The sequence below is a fragment of the Etheostoma spectabile genome, chromosome 7, assembly GCF_008692095.1.
Source record: "Etheostoma spectabile isolate EspeVRDwgs_2016 chromosome 7, UIUC_Espe_1.0, whole genome shotgun sequence".
NCBI classification, from domain to species: domain Eukaryota; kingdom Metazoa; phylum Chordata; class Actinopteri; order Perciformes; family Percidae; genus Etheostoma; species Etheostoma spectabile.
In genome coordinates this window covers 10,149,104-10,166,193 of record NC_045739.1, presented here as the reverse complement: position 1 = coordinate 10,166,193, position 17,090 = coordinate 10,149,104, and the positions used below count along the sequence as shown (strand labels likewise).

Genomic DNA, 17,090 nt, shown 5'->3' with positions numbered 1-17,090 from the left:
TATATGCCACATTAAACTTCTCCACTACATTTGAGAGGGAAGTGATGTAGGCTACTATGTTTTACTCCTCTAAATTTGTATGACAGATATATTTACTTGTACTAGTTCCTTTGTACATAGCATCTAAAATATGATGCACAGTTATGCAGTAAATTAAATCACCCAACAGCAGTTAAAATTAGCTCCACAGCCACCAGATTAAATGATATTTACACATCAGTTTTGTTAATGTATCAGTAAGAATAATCCAATTTATATAAATATATATATATGTATATATGTATATGTACCTCTGTGTTTTCAATGGTTTCTTCTTTATCATTTAAATCAGTGTCCTATCTCTCACAAATGTCCCTTTTAGACCTTTTCCTCACCTTAACAAGGAACCTAAATGTTGATGAGACAGCGTAATTTCATTGTCATGATCCAAAGTCCAACTGTTGCAACAACTTGCACCAACTTCAACTACGGAAAGGACCGGAAAGGATTTATCGGGAAAAGGACTTAAAATCATGGGCTCAGTAAGTAACCTAGTTTTCATTAGACAAAGAAAATACATCTTAAATGTATTTAAAAAAGTAATTACATTGATCAGTCTGATAAAGCCTTTGGATTAACTGTGGATTGGTTTATAGAGAAATGTTGGGGCCTGCCATCTGACCATTCTGACTTTTTGTACATTTTATGTTTTCTTTAAAAAACACGTTACCGCCTGCTATTTTTTGGGATCATGTAATGGCATGAAATAACAATGCCCAACATGAGCTATAAATCCCTCTTAATATATTATATGTATAAAGTGGATTGCATTACATTTACATTTCAAATCCCTTTGTCAAGATAACAGCAGCACACAGATCATAGAGAAAACACACCAAATGTATGACACTAAAATAAAGGTGATTGGAGGACGTGCAATCAAAATGTGTGATTTGATTAAAAGCATAATGTAAAATAGCTATCAGCAGTTGATATAGCAAAAAAAGACTGAGAGATTGAATCTTAACTCTTCTGTTACTTCATTGCAGGCACTTATGAAGGATGACTCATTTGCACCTATACAGAGACTGATCCACTGAGGCCAAAGGATGGTAAAAAGTGTCATGGTAGCTTATGCCCTGTGGGCAGCAGGTGGACCTTTGGGCCTTCACCATTTATATTTAGGAAGAGACAGCCATGCTCTGTTATGGATGCTAACCCTGGGAGGATTTGGCTTTGGCTGGGTCAGAGAGGTTATACGTATTCCTGCATATGTTGGTCAGGCCAATCAAAATGTAGAGAAAGAGAAAAAAACACCTCCCACCATGGTTCCACCTGTAAGCCCTGTCAGATTTGCTGGACAGGTGTGTGTTGGAATCTACTTTGGGATAGTGGCTCTGATTGGACTGAACTCCCTCAGTTTCTTCTACTTGATCGTCCTGCCTTTATGTGTGGGTGCAGGGGTACACCTGGTGTCCTGTATTGGCCAGCAGACATCTGATCTCCAAAAAACCTTGACTACTTGTCTCGTAACCTCCCCAATATTTTATGGTAGTGCCTTATCACCTCTTCCTATAAGCCTGGCTGCCAGTGTCACTGCTGCACAGTACCGCAGGGTCAAACCTCCACAGACACCTGGGAGCACACAGGAACTAGGTGAGATGATCTCACAAATATCACAATGCCATCTGATTTACTTTTACACCATGGTGACACTACTTGTAACACTAACGATCTCTAAATCTTTAAGACACACTAAAATTGCATCTTTTTCAATCTTTTATCCAGGTTCACGGCTTTACAGACTCGGTCTAGCCTGGCTGGCCTTCTCTGCTCCACTGGGTTACGCTATTTTCCATAACACCACAGCCACACTGTACTACCTGTCTGACTGTGTAGCAGCGCTGCTGGACATGTTCTGGTTTCTGCCTTGGCTCAGAAATGTCTTTGAGTACATTCTTTTAATTCCATATCGACTGTTGTGTGTTCTTACTGGAGGGGGGTACTATGAAGACACTTGGAGGAAGGTGCTGGAGATACTGCTCAAAGAGTACACTGAGAGAGAAAAAGAGGCACTGCAGGTGAGCATGCTCACAACACTAGAAAGGCGATATAATAATAATGATAATAATACATCTTATTTATATAGTACCTTTCATAAAACCCAAGGACACTTACAGAATTACAGTGGCTACACTCAGGGAGGTTGTAGGATGTGGTAAACAAGAGGTGTTTTAGTGAGTGAGTTTGGTTTTTAAATGTTCAGGGAACTAGCATTTCAAATATCTACAGGGAGGGTGTTCCAGAGGGATGGGGCTGCAACACTAAAGGCTCTGTCCCCAAAGGTACAGAGTCTGGTGTGGGGAATGAGCAGGCCAGCTTGTGAGGACTGCAGGTTTCGTGGTGGGGTGTATGGATGGAGGAGATATGAGAGGTGCAGTGGGGCCAGGGGATGGAGGGATTTGTAGGTGACAAGGAGGATTTAATGCGGGACTTAATTGGGAGCCAGTGAAGGTGGATGAGGGTTGAGGTGAGCTGCCACGTCTTGGTGTGGGTGAGGACCCTGGCGACAGAGTCATATAATAGGCTATAGGTAGCACGTTAAGCTCGTCATACCTCTCTGAACATTTTCAGTGAGAAAAGTAATTTCTCTGGCATTGTCATAATATCCAAACTGTGTATCTGGAAATGATTGTGTTGCAGGTACTGTCATTGGAAGTAGAGGCATCTCTAGAAGACATAACTCGCAGCTATCGGGAGCTGGCCAAGACATGGCATCCAGACCACAACCCCAGCAAGGATGCTGAGGCCATGTTTATGAAGATCCATGAGGCTTATCAGGTCCTTCTACGACGGCACAAACCTCATCGATTCACATAGTTGCCATAGTTGCTCATGGAAAAGAAATCAATATCATGCACACCGACCCGCACAGCATTTCACAGCTGTCTGATTGGTTGCTTTGCAGAGTCGGTCTCAAACGGCAGTTTGCTGCCACCTTGTGGTACCAAACATAATAGCTTATCACCATAAACTATTTCACCACAACAATTTTACTTGTGTTTTTAATATGTGCTTATTTGTTATTACTGAACGCTAAACCAACACACCAACATATCATTTATTTTCACCGCATGAATAGGCCTAACTAAAAAATAAGGATGTAGGCTAATGATCATGTAATAAAGGTTTATAGACAGACGCCAGAGAGAGAGAGATAAAATGTAAAATACCCGCATACTCCATTCTCCAGCATTGCCGGAAGATGTCTTGATCAGTGTCTGAATTTTAAATTAATAATTGTAGGCCTATAGGCTATAGCAGACTGGCCATCTTGCAGCCTTTTTACAAACAGATATTAATGCGCATCAGCCTACACTAGTCTTCCGTCGAGCCAATGAGTTCTTCTCATGGCATGCATTTCATCACATTTTTGCCACCTGTACCCAGAGCTGACATGCATCGATGCATTCGACAATCACAGAATCAGGAGCTCTGTTGTACAATTATTCGGTCTGTATCCCAGCATGGGCCCGGAAGTTGTTTCCCGGAGATGCTGTCGTCGCCTGGGAAAACAAACAGCTATCCAGACAATTAAAAAGGAAAACACTGATCGGTCGCAAGGTAAGGAGGAGGCTTGTGGACTTCACCGCGGCGCTTGGTGAGACCATCCATCGGTTTTAATTTGGAAGTACGGCATGTTTTTAAGTAGTTGGCAGGGTGAATGCCATTTGTCGTGTGGTCGGGTGCCATAGCAACGGCTCATGAGACACAATGTATAGCCCTGGCCAGTTTGACGTGCTCGATGTTGGATGACAGCGGCGTTCATGCGGACATTCGGACAGTGGCAACTCCTGCAACACATTGCTGTTGTGTCTCGCCACTGTCTCGACCGTCCATGAGCGGATTGGTGTCATAACGGACCAAACCCACCGAGCAGCTAAAACAAGTAGCATACATGGAGAAGCACGGTAGTTATTTGAAAATATAATGCAATATGTTTTAATGCACCGTCGCCCAGAAAGGATTGTCAAGCAATTGTCGGCACTGGTGCGCGTCCCCTTTTCTAACCGCCGTGCCCCAGGTAGTGTGACTGGAGCGTCTCCCGGCTGCATCAGCGCCTGTTGCTCCCCATGCGCGGCCAATGCCAGGATATTAATTTTCCCTGCGATGTGTTGTCTCCGCACCCCCCTACCCTTCTCTTCCCAGCTCGCTCCACACTCTCCTGTGTCCATTGTTGTCGTCCATTTGAGCAAAAGGTGCAGCATTGTACATCTGGGTATTTTTTCTCTCTCTCTTTCTTTTCCAACATGAATTTAGAGCATCTGGTCCCAGAATATTAACATGTTCTCCGTCTAAAAAAATATTGTCAGCACCTCAGCACCGCCAATATTGGAAATTTGCACTTTGTTGTTTGCTGTCAAGTAGGTGCACTACAGGAAAATCCACCCGTGATTTTTTTATTAGCCTATTACACCTTTACAGAGGGGGGAAACAAAATAACAGCAACCAGTAATTGACAAAACTACTGCAAATAAATATTACCTACAAATTTAAACAAAATTCAATGTTGTTAGATTTATGAAGCTGTATACATTTAGATAATTAGAAAACTGCTCCATCTCTTTTGCATAAATGTCTGCACACTGGTTAGGGTAAAGTACTTCTAACTGGGCCTTTTTAATCTTTATGTATTATATTGTATTATTTTTTACTTAAATGTATTCTTTTCATATCATCATCATGCTTTCTTTCATCGTGTTTTTCTGCTGCCCCAATGCTAAATTTCTCTCCTGGGATCAAAACATTTTGATCTTATTATCTTCATAATGAATATTGTTGACATTACGTCAATAGTGTAAGGTGTTCCAGCTATTTTGTCCACCTCTAGTAGGTTTAACTCCTCCTCCATCATTCTTGGTCATTAGCTTTCTATAAACGTGAAGCCTCTCATATTCATTTGCTGGCCACGGTGCAGAAGAATCTACACTATACAGAAATAGCAGGGCAGAACACCAATTAACTAGATTAGTTTATAACAGTGAACTTATTATTAGACACTTGGAACTGTTTCCTAGCCTTGTTCTTGTAACAAAACAGCTAGTAAGTACATTTTATATGGTTAGCATCAAATTTATTTGATGCCGTTTTAAGTTATTAAGATTAGAAAAGTGAGATCTTCTCAAAAATGATCATAATGAATGGGGAAAAAGTAACATTGAGAAATTGTTTTTAAATCATAATTTTGCAGGCATCTGGTGAGAGAATGAATGCTGAGGACTGCAATGGACGCTCAAATGCACAAGGTAAGTTTTTACAAAAAGTAGGAACTGCTATACATTTGTGTGTACAGTCTCCAGACTTTAATAACATGGGCATATTTGTGCTTCAGGTAATGGAGGAGAGTCATCAATGGAACAGGATTTTTATGGCGGGTTGCAGGGCCCTTCAGCTAGATCTCCAAACAGTCAGCAGTCCTCACCACACCGCTCCCATAGTGGTCAGTTATTATTCCTTTGTTTCATTGTGGCCCCATGGCCTGTGTACAATTTTTCATCACAATTATGTATGAAAGTAAATGTGTTTTTCCCTCGACCTCTGTCAACACAGCAAACTCCATCAAGGTTGAGCTGTGCAGCGATGATGAGTCCCCCGGGGCTCCACGGCCAGAGATCAGAGAGGTTGTGAGGGATGACAGAGGGGAAGAGGGGAACGCAGAGTGCACTGGGGCTGGAAGAGAAAGAGGGAGCATTTACAATGAGATGGCCAGTCCAAATGCTACTTCACCAGGACCTATCCGGCTGCCAAATGGGAAACTTCAGTGTGAGGTGTGCGGGATGATCTGCATCGGACCCAACGTGCTGATGGTGCACAAGCGTAGCCACACAGGTAAGAATAAGCCAGCAAGACAGTGACAAGTACATTTTATGGACAAAATATTACCCTAAATGTCATTAAAAGAAGGACATACTGGATTTGTGATTAACCTCTAAAAATCCTCTGTCCATCCATGTGTTCCTAGGCGAGAGGCCGTTCCAGTGTAACCAGTGTGGAGCTTCCTTCACCCAGAAGGGGAACTTGTTGCGCCACATCAAGTTGCATTCGGGAGAGAAGCCTTTTAAATGTCACATTTGCAACTATGCTTGTCGCCGGAGAGATGCCCTGGCTGGACATCTACGCACACACATAGGTAAATCATTGAGCTTTCAATGCAATAAAACAGTGCCTAACATGTCAAACTTACGTATGAAGAGTTTTTTCATAAATGCATCTAATAAGTTCTTGAACTTGATGGATGCAGTTGTTCTATAACATATAAAGTATGAAACAAGGGTACAGTAAGCGATAGAAGCGGATATTCATTAGAACGGCCCCCTTCTCTGAAGCTCAGAGGAAATAGTCTTTTTCAGTAGAATGTACTGTAAAAAAACATGACAAAATATGACATTTACCATTTTGTGAAAACAGGAAATCCTGTTGGTGCTTTCAATTTGTGAACACACGTTAAACAGGTGTTGACACACAGTCTTGGTACAGTAGGTCTTGGTGGATCTCCACCGGTCTTTAGATTCATTTTCGAAGTAAAGATTCTTGTAAACTGGATTTCAGCGAATTGACGTCATTCTTTCCGACGGCTTATTAAAAGGAAACGTTGCGGTGAAGGGTTAGGCGTTTTCTGTAATCGTTGGCGAGCAGTATAGAACAATTTGAGGAATTGCCAATTAATGGGGAAATCCATTGTCTCAACTCTAGGTTACCTAGCCAATTATACGTTTTTCTTCATAAAACAAAACCTTCCAACAAACATATTAATAAACAACACCACGTTGGTAGTTTACACAGTATTTCTTAACAAATTACATTAAATCATCTGTTTCCATCTGGGAAGAAATCAATTACATATTTTTTTCTCTTGAGGTGCAGCTTCTTCACCAACAGTGGGAAAACCTTTTAAGTGCAGCTACTGTAGTCGCAGCTACAAACAACAGAGCACACTGGAGGAACATCTAGAGCGCTGCTATAGTTATCTGAAGAGTCTGGACCACCAGACAGCAGTGAATGCAGCACAGGGTAACATGTCACACAAACATGAAACTCACAATTTTTTTAGACAATAAGCTTTTATGTTTCTACATGTTTGGGAATGCAAATAGACTAAATAAGCAAATTTAACATATTTATACACATACTGAGTTAGTATATTGATGACAATGGGCTTTCTGTTTGCAGGTGAAGAGTCAGGAACTGTGGAGACAATTACTAAACCTGTGCTCCAGCCATCCAAGGAAAAAATCCAGTTTGCGGATAGACTGGCTATTAGCATTACCAAACGCAAAAGGTCAACGCCACAGAAGTTTTTGGGTAAGTTTTTTTTTTTTTTTTTTAAATAAATCAATCTATGTCATTAATATCTGGGTCATTAAAAGAAAATGTTTCATTTTATGTCCCTCGAATAAAACTGCTCTGTAAATTTGAATAAATAAACAATAAAACATTTTATAATTTTGTTTTCATAATGTTTCGCAACAAACATACAATGTATAGATATTTTGTGTTTTTAAAGATTTTTTTAAACTTTTTTGTGCAAAGTATCTTGTAAAAAATTACACAATGACCTGCCCCTCAATATGACTTTTCTACTTTCACTAGCTATTGTGGCCAAAAAAAGTCAAACCATTACATATGTAATGTGAACTTATATAAAGCCTTGAGCATCTTTTCATTACTCGTAAATGGGTTTTGTTCTTGATGTGTAAAATTAACAACAATTTAATCGGGGCCCCAGCAAAGTTTATAGTTTTGAATTTTCCATGAGTATGTTATTATTAGTGAGTTTTTAGAGTGAGTTTATGAAATATTATAGCTAAAAAAATGAAATGAATTTATACTTATTTATTTTACTTTTCTTTGTTTTTTTAACCAGGCAATATTGTTTAAGTTTAGTTTTCAGTTAAGTTTTAGGTTCAGTTACTGAAAATATTTTTCACTGCTTATTTTTGTTTCAGTTTAGTTTGCTATAATAACTCTGGTCCTCAGGTTGTCATCAACCCTGTTACTTTTAATGAACCCCCCCCTTCAGAGAAAAAGGAGTTGCATTATTTCCAGGAAGTGAAATCATCTGCCTTTTATGAAGTTGATGGTAAAAAGACAAATAGGTTGTGGGGAGTATGAATGTGAAGGAGACTGAGAAAAAACCTGAATGATTACTTTGCAAAGAGAATCAATCAGCATGCGAGGCAAATTGTCCAAAGAGAGTAAAGGAGACCGAAATCATCAGGGCTGCATGTATGGCAGGACATAAGCACAGGGAAGTAGGCTAGACAAGATATGGGGTGGAACGGAAACCTAAGGAAGACAAGTCAGCCAGGAAGCATGATGAGATTTTGGCCTTTACGGAAACAATAATTAACTGTACTGCTGAAATAGAAAGAAAACCTAAATCAATAATAGATAACAGCAAGAATATTTTTGGTGTTGTGGTAGTGTGGAGAAAGTATACAGCAACTTTTAAGCTCAACTTTTAAACACATGGAAAGTAACTCCAGGAATCCATGTAATGCAACCTGCAAGAAACCAGAGCATGTTTTTCTCCAGTCCCAAAGTGTTGTTTGGACTAGCCAGACCTTCTTCCGCAGCGCTGTGGAGATAGGTCTGGCATTGCAAGACTATCAATACTGTAACTGTTGTCAACCCTGTAACTTGCATAATCTTCTAATATAATATACAATACTTTCTTCCCAACTCAAAACGGAGAAAAGACTTATTCTTGCGATGCCTGGTGTAAATATCCTTTAGAGCATTGCCTATTGTATGTTCAGCCAAACAAACTCTTTGCAGGGCCTTGCAGTCCTGTTCGGTGCCGATGCTCTCAATGATGCAGGAGTAGAAATTCCTCAGTATTTGAGGGGATACTCGGAATTTCCTCAGATGTCTAGGGTGAACCAGTGTCTTCCTTGCCTTTCTCACAGCCGAGTCAGTATGCAGTGCCCAGGTCAGGCCCACGGTGATGTGGACACCAAGGTACTTGAAAATGTTCATCATCACCACTCAGGACCTGTTGATATTAAGGGGTCATAGTTCCTTTCCTGCTTATTCCAAAGTCCACGATCATCTCCTTGAACTTGCTGATGTTGTTCATTGTTGTCTGTGATCAGGCCCACCACAGCTGTGTCGTCAGCTAAATTGATTGTGTTGGGGTCAAAAGTGGCTACACAGTCATTTCAATCAGGAGAAACATGTTTTATTGTACAGCTCAAATACAATGTTGGCAATTAGACTCCACTGCTATACAAATCTTTAGTATATATATGTAGATTGAGGTGTAGAGGACCATCAGAGCCCGAAGACCACAAAGGTCAGCTGAAGTAGATGACCGGAGGTGGAAGGGGAGCTGGAGGGTTGTACATGTTTATTTAGATAACAGCTGAATTGATTTATAGTGCCTTGATTAAAAGTTAGGTCTTCCTGAATGAATTTATGCTGAGCTACATGTGTTTACAGGGAGCACAGCAGGGGGCATAAATCACAGCCCTGGGGTACTCCAGTGTTAAAGGATGAGGGTGGAAGAGGTGTGTACACCCAGCCTCACCATCTGGGAAGTCCTGCCTGTCAGGAAGTCAAGGATCCACATTAAGATTGGAAAATTACACGTTTTCATATGATGACCCATTCAGGGAGCGCATAGAAATATATGCATTACCTATTACAAATGCATATGATAATAATGATTTATCTTTAGCTTGTACAGAAGTAATAAGAACCTGGTCTTTGTCAAACCTCATCAGCCGTCCTGCAGTGCAAGTAAGCCAAATGTCAACTTGCTGTTACCAGTTTGGAGACATTTGGTCCATGTTGCTCCTTGAAAATGGGCAAGCTGAAGTAAATCCATGAGATGCTCCATCTTAATCGTTGTTTATTATTGATATGTCTTTTTCATAGGTGTAAAGCATATGCACCTTGACCTACCTGAAGCACCTTACGAACTGTCTTCTGGCTCTGAGAAGGAGGGGGACGTTATGAGCTCTCAGCCTTCCGGGGACTCTGCTGGGTTGGGTGGTCAACATCTCCAAGGCGGCAGGGGTAGAGGGGAGAACCATGAGCCACCTTCACTGTCTCAGCTCCATCCTGCTTTCCTGTCAGAGCTACGCACGGTTATGGGCTCCATCAACAGCAATGTGACTCCTCAGGGCCCCCGAGCACATTGTGGAGGTGGGATGGCAGCAGTGACTCTTGGCCTGGCTGGAAGGGAGGCAGGTGAAGGCCGGGAGGACCAGCGCTCAGCCCATAGCCACACAACCTCACCCAACGGCTGCCCTGACTCTACAGACACAGAGAGCACAGCAGAAGAGCAGAGCACAAGGGCTACAGCCCCGACAAGTACCTCTAACAACCACCACCTCCACTACCAAACCCCAGCACTGCCCTGCAGCCATCCTAATTCCAGCCTCAGGCAGGCCAAAGACTTGGACCCAGAGTGGGAGAGAGCATGTCCTGCGCCCCCCACAACAGCAAAGAAGAGCCCTGTCTTACCCCTTTCTTCCAGGGAGACTGTGCAGGTGTTAGACAGGGATGGTCGGCCTGTGCGCTCCTTCCACTGCCGGCACTGTCGCATCCTCTTCCTGGACCATGTCATGTTCACCATCCACATGGGTTGCCACGGCTTCCTCCAACCCTTTGAGTGCAACATCTGTGGGCACCGCAGCCAGGACCGCTACGAGTTCTTGTCTCACATCAGCCGCGGAGAGCATCAAGTGGGCTGAGGCGAAGGGATAGCGGTTGGATGACGAGAGGTGACTGCTGCTCTCTAAAGTTGTAGGCTCCCGTTTGTTCTGCACCAGATCAGTTACTTTAAATCCCTGTAAGTTAGTAAGTAAAAGGATTTGTGGTTTTACTATGATAATATTTATTAAACTAAAGAAAACGCAATTAAAAAGCATTTTTACCACAGCATTTGAAGTTTAGTGGAGGCAAATACATTTTATTATTGATTGCACTCCCATATCAAATCTGGCAAAACTACTGGTTTTGCTTCAAAAGTGCCTTCTTTGGGGATATTTTCTTAACTAAAAAGAAATGGGGGGGGGGAGGGGGAAGGGGAGACTGGTGCTCAGAAATCTTGACTATCTAGCCATCTTTGCTAAGTGATTTAGTTGCGAATTTTGAGAGGTCATATGCAAAGGCAGTAAAGGAAAGCATGGTATGTACTTTTTAAGATTTCTATTTGGTATGCTTAGTATGCACTGAGAGCTTTGTTTTTGGGGTAGAGGAGGGTACTTTGGGTCGTGTGTCAGGTAAGCTTAATATGCACTGAGAGCTTTGTGCCTCTGGGTTTGGGAGGAGCTTTTGTCACAGACGAAGCACAGAAATGGATTGCCTTAACTCTTACAGTAGTACGCTGCTGTAGGAAAACATTGTTTACAGCATGTGTAAAGTGACCTCAGAAGATAGATAGAATATTTACAGCTGCACAGCAAGACTATCAGAACAAAGCGATGTGATGAGAGGAATTAACTTAAACATTTAGAGCCTTCAGGGCTCAGATGTAAAATAGGTTTTTGGATTTTAAAGTGAGCCTGGTGAATACTGGTGCAGATCAGACCATGAGCCATGTTGTGTACAGTAAGAGACTAACTGAAATGGCCCAGGGTGCTATACCTAAACAGGACTGCACTTTTAGGTTCCCTGCTTCTAAATGAACATGTTTGCTAAAGCACTTGATGACTTTACAATTGTTTTCCCGTGATTATTCTACTGCACTGATAAATCGCATAATACTCACAATAATTGATTATCTAATTTGCAACACCAGTGCATTTTAGCCGGCCTTCTACAGAATATCACAGCATTGCACCGGTCCTGCGGTCTACACTGAAGTTTGCTGCAATGTGTGACAGAGAATTAAATATCAGTTTAACTACAACAATTTCTTTGTGGTTTTGTACTCAGCAGTTGAGATTTGAAACTATTTGCATAATGTAAGTGAATTGACAAATTCATTATTTAAACATGAATTAACAAATCAGTTTTGATCTGTTAAGTTATCACTTGTGGTTATCTATTTAGTGTTGTTTGTTTCAGCCTTGGTGTATTTAATCAGCTATATTCCAAATCTTATCCAGCATACTCAAGTCCATAAAATGTTACCTCCTGCTTCTTTATAGCACCCAAATACCTTATTGCTACAGTATGGTGAGTTATCTGATAATGTTAATATTGGGAACAGATGAGACCAAACTCAGTATTCTTACTTGTTATTGTGGGTTTGCTGCTTCATAGTTTAACTTAATTTCCTTTGATCGCAGGCAAAACTATACTTGAAACTGTTTGAGAAAAAAAGTAATTTAGGAATGCACTTGGTTTGATTAGAGAAATGTGTGTGAATGGAATATAGCATGTGTGCTTGTCATTTTCTGCTTTTTCCTGAATTGTGAATTCTTTTTGAAATGTGAAGTAATTTCAAGAAGTGAAAATGAGGCATGGTTTTTGTCTCCTTGTGTGAACTTTTCAATGTTATACGATATTTTGTGAATGATGTAACATGACAAAACACTTTACCTCAAAGTTAAAGATGTACAACTGCCTCATTATTTTAACAAGTCATGTTGCTTTCCAAGATGTTCTTGCAGTTACAAATGCGTGCCCCTTGATATTCTCAAAACTTTTTACTGTCAATAAAGCTGAGTTTATTGTAAAAGTGATTTTCTCTAGTTCGACTATGATGGCATCCACATCTTTGTGCTTATTTTTTTAACTTGAAATGAGTTTCTCATTCAGTTTCTCACTGCTTCCTTTAAGAGATATACAACTATTTGTTTCACAAAACTTAAAATTCCACATTATACAGGACTCACATTACTACAAATAATTGCACATTAGGAAATTACTCTGTAGAGATACTGATCAGACACACACACACTGCCTTTAACTGTGCTTACTACATTTTAATTTTAATTTATACAGCTTTTCTTATTAGTCCATGTCATATTTTAGGATGTAAAGTACTGGGTAGCTGCCTGTAGTATGCATGGTATATTTAGTTTATTTAATAAAAGAAAGGTTTATATTGTATATTACATTACAACAACGTTGGAGCAACTTTTATTACTTAATGTGATTTAACACAAAGTAAAAGCATAATTTCAAGAGTTTGCCTTCTTAGATATGTTATGGGTCTAAGAAGGCACCCTCTAGTGTATGTATTTTGATACTTAAAAGGAAGCCAAAGAATTTATTTTGTCTTGAAACATTTTTAACTTGATAATTTTACATGTTTTAAATATTTTACATCTTACATTATAATGAGACATTTTAGTCTAGTTAAGTGTTACAGAAAACATATTTTATATTGTAAGCCTCAATTAAAAAAGTAAAAAAATGATTGTATTTACATATACAAAGTGTCACTGTAATACATCTACAATACTATTTAATATTTTTCCACTGTATATTGAATTTAAAAACTTTGGCAATATGGGTAAGCAGTGTCTTTCTTCTGAGAAACATTTTAAATTGGAAAAGGGCTAAATAGGGCTAAATTTAGACTGCTTTATATTCACGTGACATTTTGTTATGTCTGTTTCAGGTAAGTTTTGACCTTATTTTCTCTGCAGCGGAAAATCTGTGTTGGCTGCTCCTACATACAAATTCCAGGTGCAATTCAAAAAGTACATGTACAAAGTAACCCCTACAGTGAATGAAAACATTCAGAAGCATGACATATTGTAAAATCAACACGTCTACACAGAGTATTCTTTCTTACTTTGACAACACACACTTAGACTTAGACAGACACTTAGACAGACCTGTGTGACCTTCAGTGCGCCCATCAGTCCTCACCACCCTGATACAGGCAAGAAAGACATGGCATACTAACGTTAAGTTCAGATTTGTATTTTATTATGACAGACAATTTTTTTAACCCTTAACTACATGTGCAATTTAAAACCACTTCTTAGTGCAACCGTCACTAGATCAAAAAACAAAACAGTCTGGCTGTCACTGCCTTTAAAAACTGTTTTGAAACACTTTCACAAGATGAAAGTAGTCTGCTGTTAAACTGTACAACGTACATAAGATTGGGCATTTGGATCATTAAAACTAGTTTTAGGATATGGCACAACTTGAGAAACATATGTACTTGTGGTATGTGCAGCTTTACAATTCTGAGGAAATAATCTCCTTGCAATCCCAGTGTGAACACGTTGATTTTACAGTTAGAAGGAATTCTCTACCTGTTTAAAAAGGAACATTTTAGAAAGTATGCTCCTCTGATTGCTTCTCTAATTTGTTTGTTGTTGCATGTTTTACCCAACGCAGCACTAATACACATTAGCTGGCTGCAAAAAGTTCTTTATTTTTAACGCATTTCTCCGACTTTCAATGTACCTTTTGAGCTCATCAAATAAAATAAGAGACACGATAAGATGCATCACAAGATACAATAACTGGTGCAGAACAAGATACAAACATTCAGTAGGCTACAATACCAAACATGTAGTGCAATGATAGAAAAAAAAAATTAAAAACAGTGATGTAAATAAAAATAAATACAGTTAGTGTAAATTTATGTAAACAAATGCAAAGTAATATTGCAATAAACAACAGTAAAAGCAGTTTTTGGATATTTATGTAGTAAGGTACAAGTAGTCAGTTATGGTCCAGGCGAGGTCATGAAGTGACATGAGAATGTGTAGAAAGGGGGGGGGGGGGGGGGAAGTGTGTGTGTGGTGTGTAAAAAGAGGGGGACAGCAGGTGTTAAAGAGGTCTGACGGAGGGGGGAAGAAGCTATTGCTTGTCTGGAGGCTCTGTATGTGCAGTGTTTTGTGTAAATGTCATGGATGGAGGAGGAGAAAGGGGTCCCAAGGGTCCCAGTGATGGACTTCCTGGTGGGCGTGTCGTTTATGGCTTTGAAATGTGCACAAAAGTAATTTGGTGTTTTTGGGAGAGATGTTGCCGTCACAGGCGCGTGTAGATCTCGTTGTAGCGATTCAAGGATTGCAAGCCCTGGCACATGCGCCGTATGGTGTTCGTGACTGTTATGTGCTGCTCCTCTCTGTTTTGTATCATTGTAAGTTTAATATATATTTTTTTTTTGGCTGCTTGTTGGACAAAACAAGCATTCTGAAGGTGTCTCTAGGTTCTTAGATAAATTATAATGGGCATTTTATCTTTTCCAATATTCTGTCATTTTATAGACTATAATCAAATAAATTATAGATGGATTAATATCTTATGGAAATAATTGTTGATTGTAATTAGAGTAGCCTACTGTCATTTGAAACAAGCAGGGCGCTGCTTAAGAGGTCCTTGTTAAAATATGGGGGGAAATTGGTAAAATTGTTTGTTATCTTCATTTCTGATCAGTTCAGATCATACCATTAATGAAGAGACAACTAGCCTACAGCATTTCTGTGTCATCCACCTGCACACGCACTGTGACTGTGTAACATGAGTTCTTTTTGAGGCGATGTTCCACAACCAACACAAGACAGGATTTATTTTATTTTAGTCACAGGTGGTCTGCCACCTATCTTCCGCTGAGATCTGCAAGCTGAGGGTGGCACGCAGCAACTCAGTCCCCCTGGCATTAGTGATGTCCCACAGGGTGGCATCACCCACCATGTTCCTCGTGACAAACTGTTGATGTTGGTCTTTGGGCACTCGGCCAGTATGAACCTCCATGATGCACATGAACATGATGATGAATATGGTGCCTACCGCCAATTATAAACCACGTCCCATTGTTGTTCTCTCTGTTTTTGGTCTACAACATCAACATGAACTATAACATTAAACATGTGTAGGCTACACCACAGCTGCACATTAAACCATGAAACAAGGCCATCTCAGTTTGAAATTGTTTTTGTTCTCTCAAGTTCTCTTCTTCTCCTCCTCGATTTCTTCTTCTGTTATCTAGTGATTGGCAAACAAGGAAATGGTGCGCAGCAGCCACCACCCTGGTGTGGTCGAAGGATCCGCTCAACCAAGTATTTCCATGAGGACACCTGTGATCGGATTTTTTTGTCAATGATTGAATTCTACGCTCTGTGACTGTATTTTAAGCTCGTCAGTAAGTAAGTCCTGCCACAGATGACTGTAGCTACTGAAACAGTTTGTGTTAGTTAACAACGTTACCTAACATCCGGAATCGATACGTGATGCTCTTGGTTTTAAAATAGCGTAGGTGCGCAAGAAAAACTGAGAAATTCTTTAACAATCACAAAATTAAGCTGGAAGCTAATAAGATAATATGCTTAATATTTAAGTGTTTTCTTCTAGTTCTGTTATACTGTTTCTGTATTTAGGTCCAGTTGTAGAATATATAGCTAGTCTTTTTTAAAATGAGATTGCTCTAAAAATTCTCCATCTATGTTCAATCAGAATTGAATTCAGGAAATATTTTTGAGTTAATCCAAATTATAAATAAAAAAGTGTTCACTGATATGCTACAGGATTTTAATAAAGGTAGTGATATTGTCTACCTTTCAGTTAAGTTTGTATTAGTAGGCTATTTAATTTTTACTTCCGTTGTTTTTTATTTAATTATTCTTTTTTATGTTGCTGTAGGCCTACATATGTCCTGATAAGAATGTATCGCCTTAAAGAGAGTGAAGATATAACTTTTATCTTGATGCCGAACTGTTTTTATGCTGTTTACGCAATAAAGTAAAAAAACTGCTCCGTCGTCCTGAGAAGGAACCGAACTGATTCCGGTGATAACCGTTCTTTAGTGTCATCATCTGCTCATTTTAGCTGGCTAGCTATGAAAACATTAGCACATGGATCTTCCTTTGCAGCCTAGGCGTTTGCTTCAATCTTTATAACTATCTCACAGGTGGGTTGATATTGCACATAGGCAGAAGTTTGTTTGTAATTTGACATTAATTCCACTAGATGGCAGCCGTTAATCATTTTCAAGTCAAACGCTATCACGTTTCAAAGCTTTACACTGAGTTGATTTGCTACAAACTGTCATTGGTGATGACCTAAGATGCACAGTAGATAAAAACACACAAAGACTGCCACACAAGGCCACATACAGTAGGCCTATGTGTTTAACTTATCTACAGCAGATTGTTTCCTCACACTTCACATGAAGGTTAATTTGGTGA

The 17,090-nt window shown here is 39.8% G+C and overlaps 2 protein-coding genes across 5 annotated transcripts; both read left to right on the top strand.

Annotated features, from left to right (window-relative positions):
• The first annotated feature begins 406 nt into the window (after window positions 1-406).
• On the top strand, window positions 407-3,027 carry dnajc22 (DnaJ (Hsp40) homolog, subfamily C, member 22). Its single transcript, XM_032520407.1, has 4 exons — window positions 407-521; window positions 1,029-1,635; window positions 1,768-2,060; window positions 2,683-3,027. Exons 2-4 carry the CDS (start codon window positions 1,089-1,091, stop codon window positions 2,857-2,859), a joined length of 1,017 nt encoding a protein of 338 aa, XP_032376298.1. The 5' UTR covers window positions 407-521; window positions 1,029-1,088; the 3' UTR covers window positions 2,860-3,027.
• Window positions 3,028-3,110: 83 nt separating this feature from the next.
• Window positions 3,111-12,673, top strand: ikzf4 (IKAROS family zinc finger 4). Of its 4 annotated transcripts, none has more exons than XM_032520398.1 (8): window positions 3,111-3,603; window positions 5,231-5,285; window positions 5,372-5,479; window positions 5,590-5,868; window positions 6,002-6,169; window positions 6,904-7,050; window positions 7,210-7,341; window positions 9,919-12,673. In XM_032520398.1, exons 1-8 carry the CDS (start codon window positions 3,445-3,447, stop codon window positions 10,737-10,739), a joined length of 1,869 nt encoding a protein of 622 aa, XP_032376289.1. In that variant the 5' UTR covers window positions 3,111-3,444; the 3' UTR covers window positions 10,740-12,673. The 4 variants fall into 4 exon arrangements, with proteins under 4 accessions (XP_032376289.1, XP_032376288.1, XP_032376290.1 ...); XM_032520397.1 differs by having other exon boundaries at window positions 6,898-7,050; XM_032520399.1 differs by having other exon boundaries at window positions 3,111-3,640; window positions 6,898-7,050.
• The last annotated feature ends 4,417 nt before the right edge of the window (window positions 12,674-17,090 follow it).

Bases quoted from the DNA above. Each gene is read 5' to 3' on its own strand.
- ikzf4 (XM_032520397.1), top strand. From the start codon at position 3,445: ATGCATTCGACAATCACAGAATCAGGAGCTCTGTTGTACAATTATTCG. The intron at 5,286-5,371 runs GTAAGTTTTTAC...TTTGTGCTTCAG, and splicing joins TGGACGCTCAAATGCACAAG to GTAATGGAGGAGAGTCATCA. The intron at 6,170-6,897 runs GTAAATCATTGA...TTTTCTCTTGAG, and splicing joins ACATCTACGCACACACATAG to GTGCAGCTTCTTCACCAACA.
- dnajc22 (XM_032520407.1), top strand. From the start codon at position 1,089: ATGGTAAAAAGTGTCATGGTAGCTTATGCCCTGTGGGCAGCAGGTGGA. The intron at 1,636-1,767 runs GTGAGATGATCT...TCTTTTATCCAG, and splicing joins TGGGAGCACACAGGAACTAG to GTTCACGGCTTTACAGACTC. The intron at 2,061-2,682 runs GTGAGCATGCTC...ATTGTGTTGCAG, and splicing joins GAGAAAAAGAGGCACTGCAG to GTACTGTCATTGGAAGTAGA.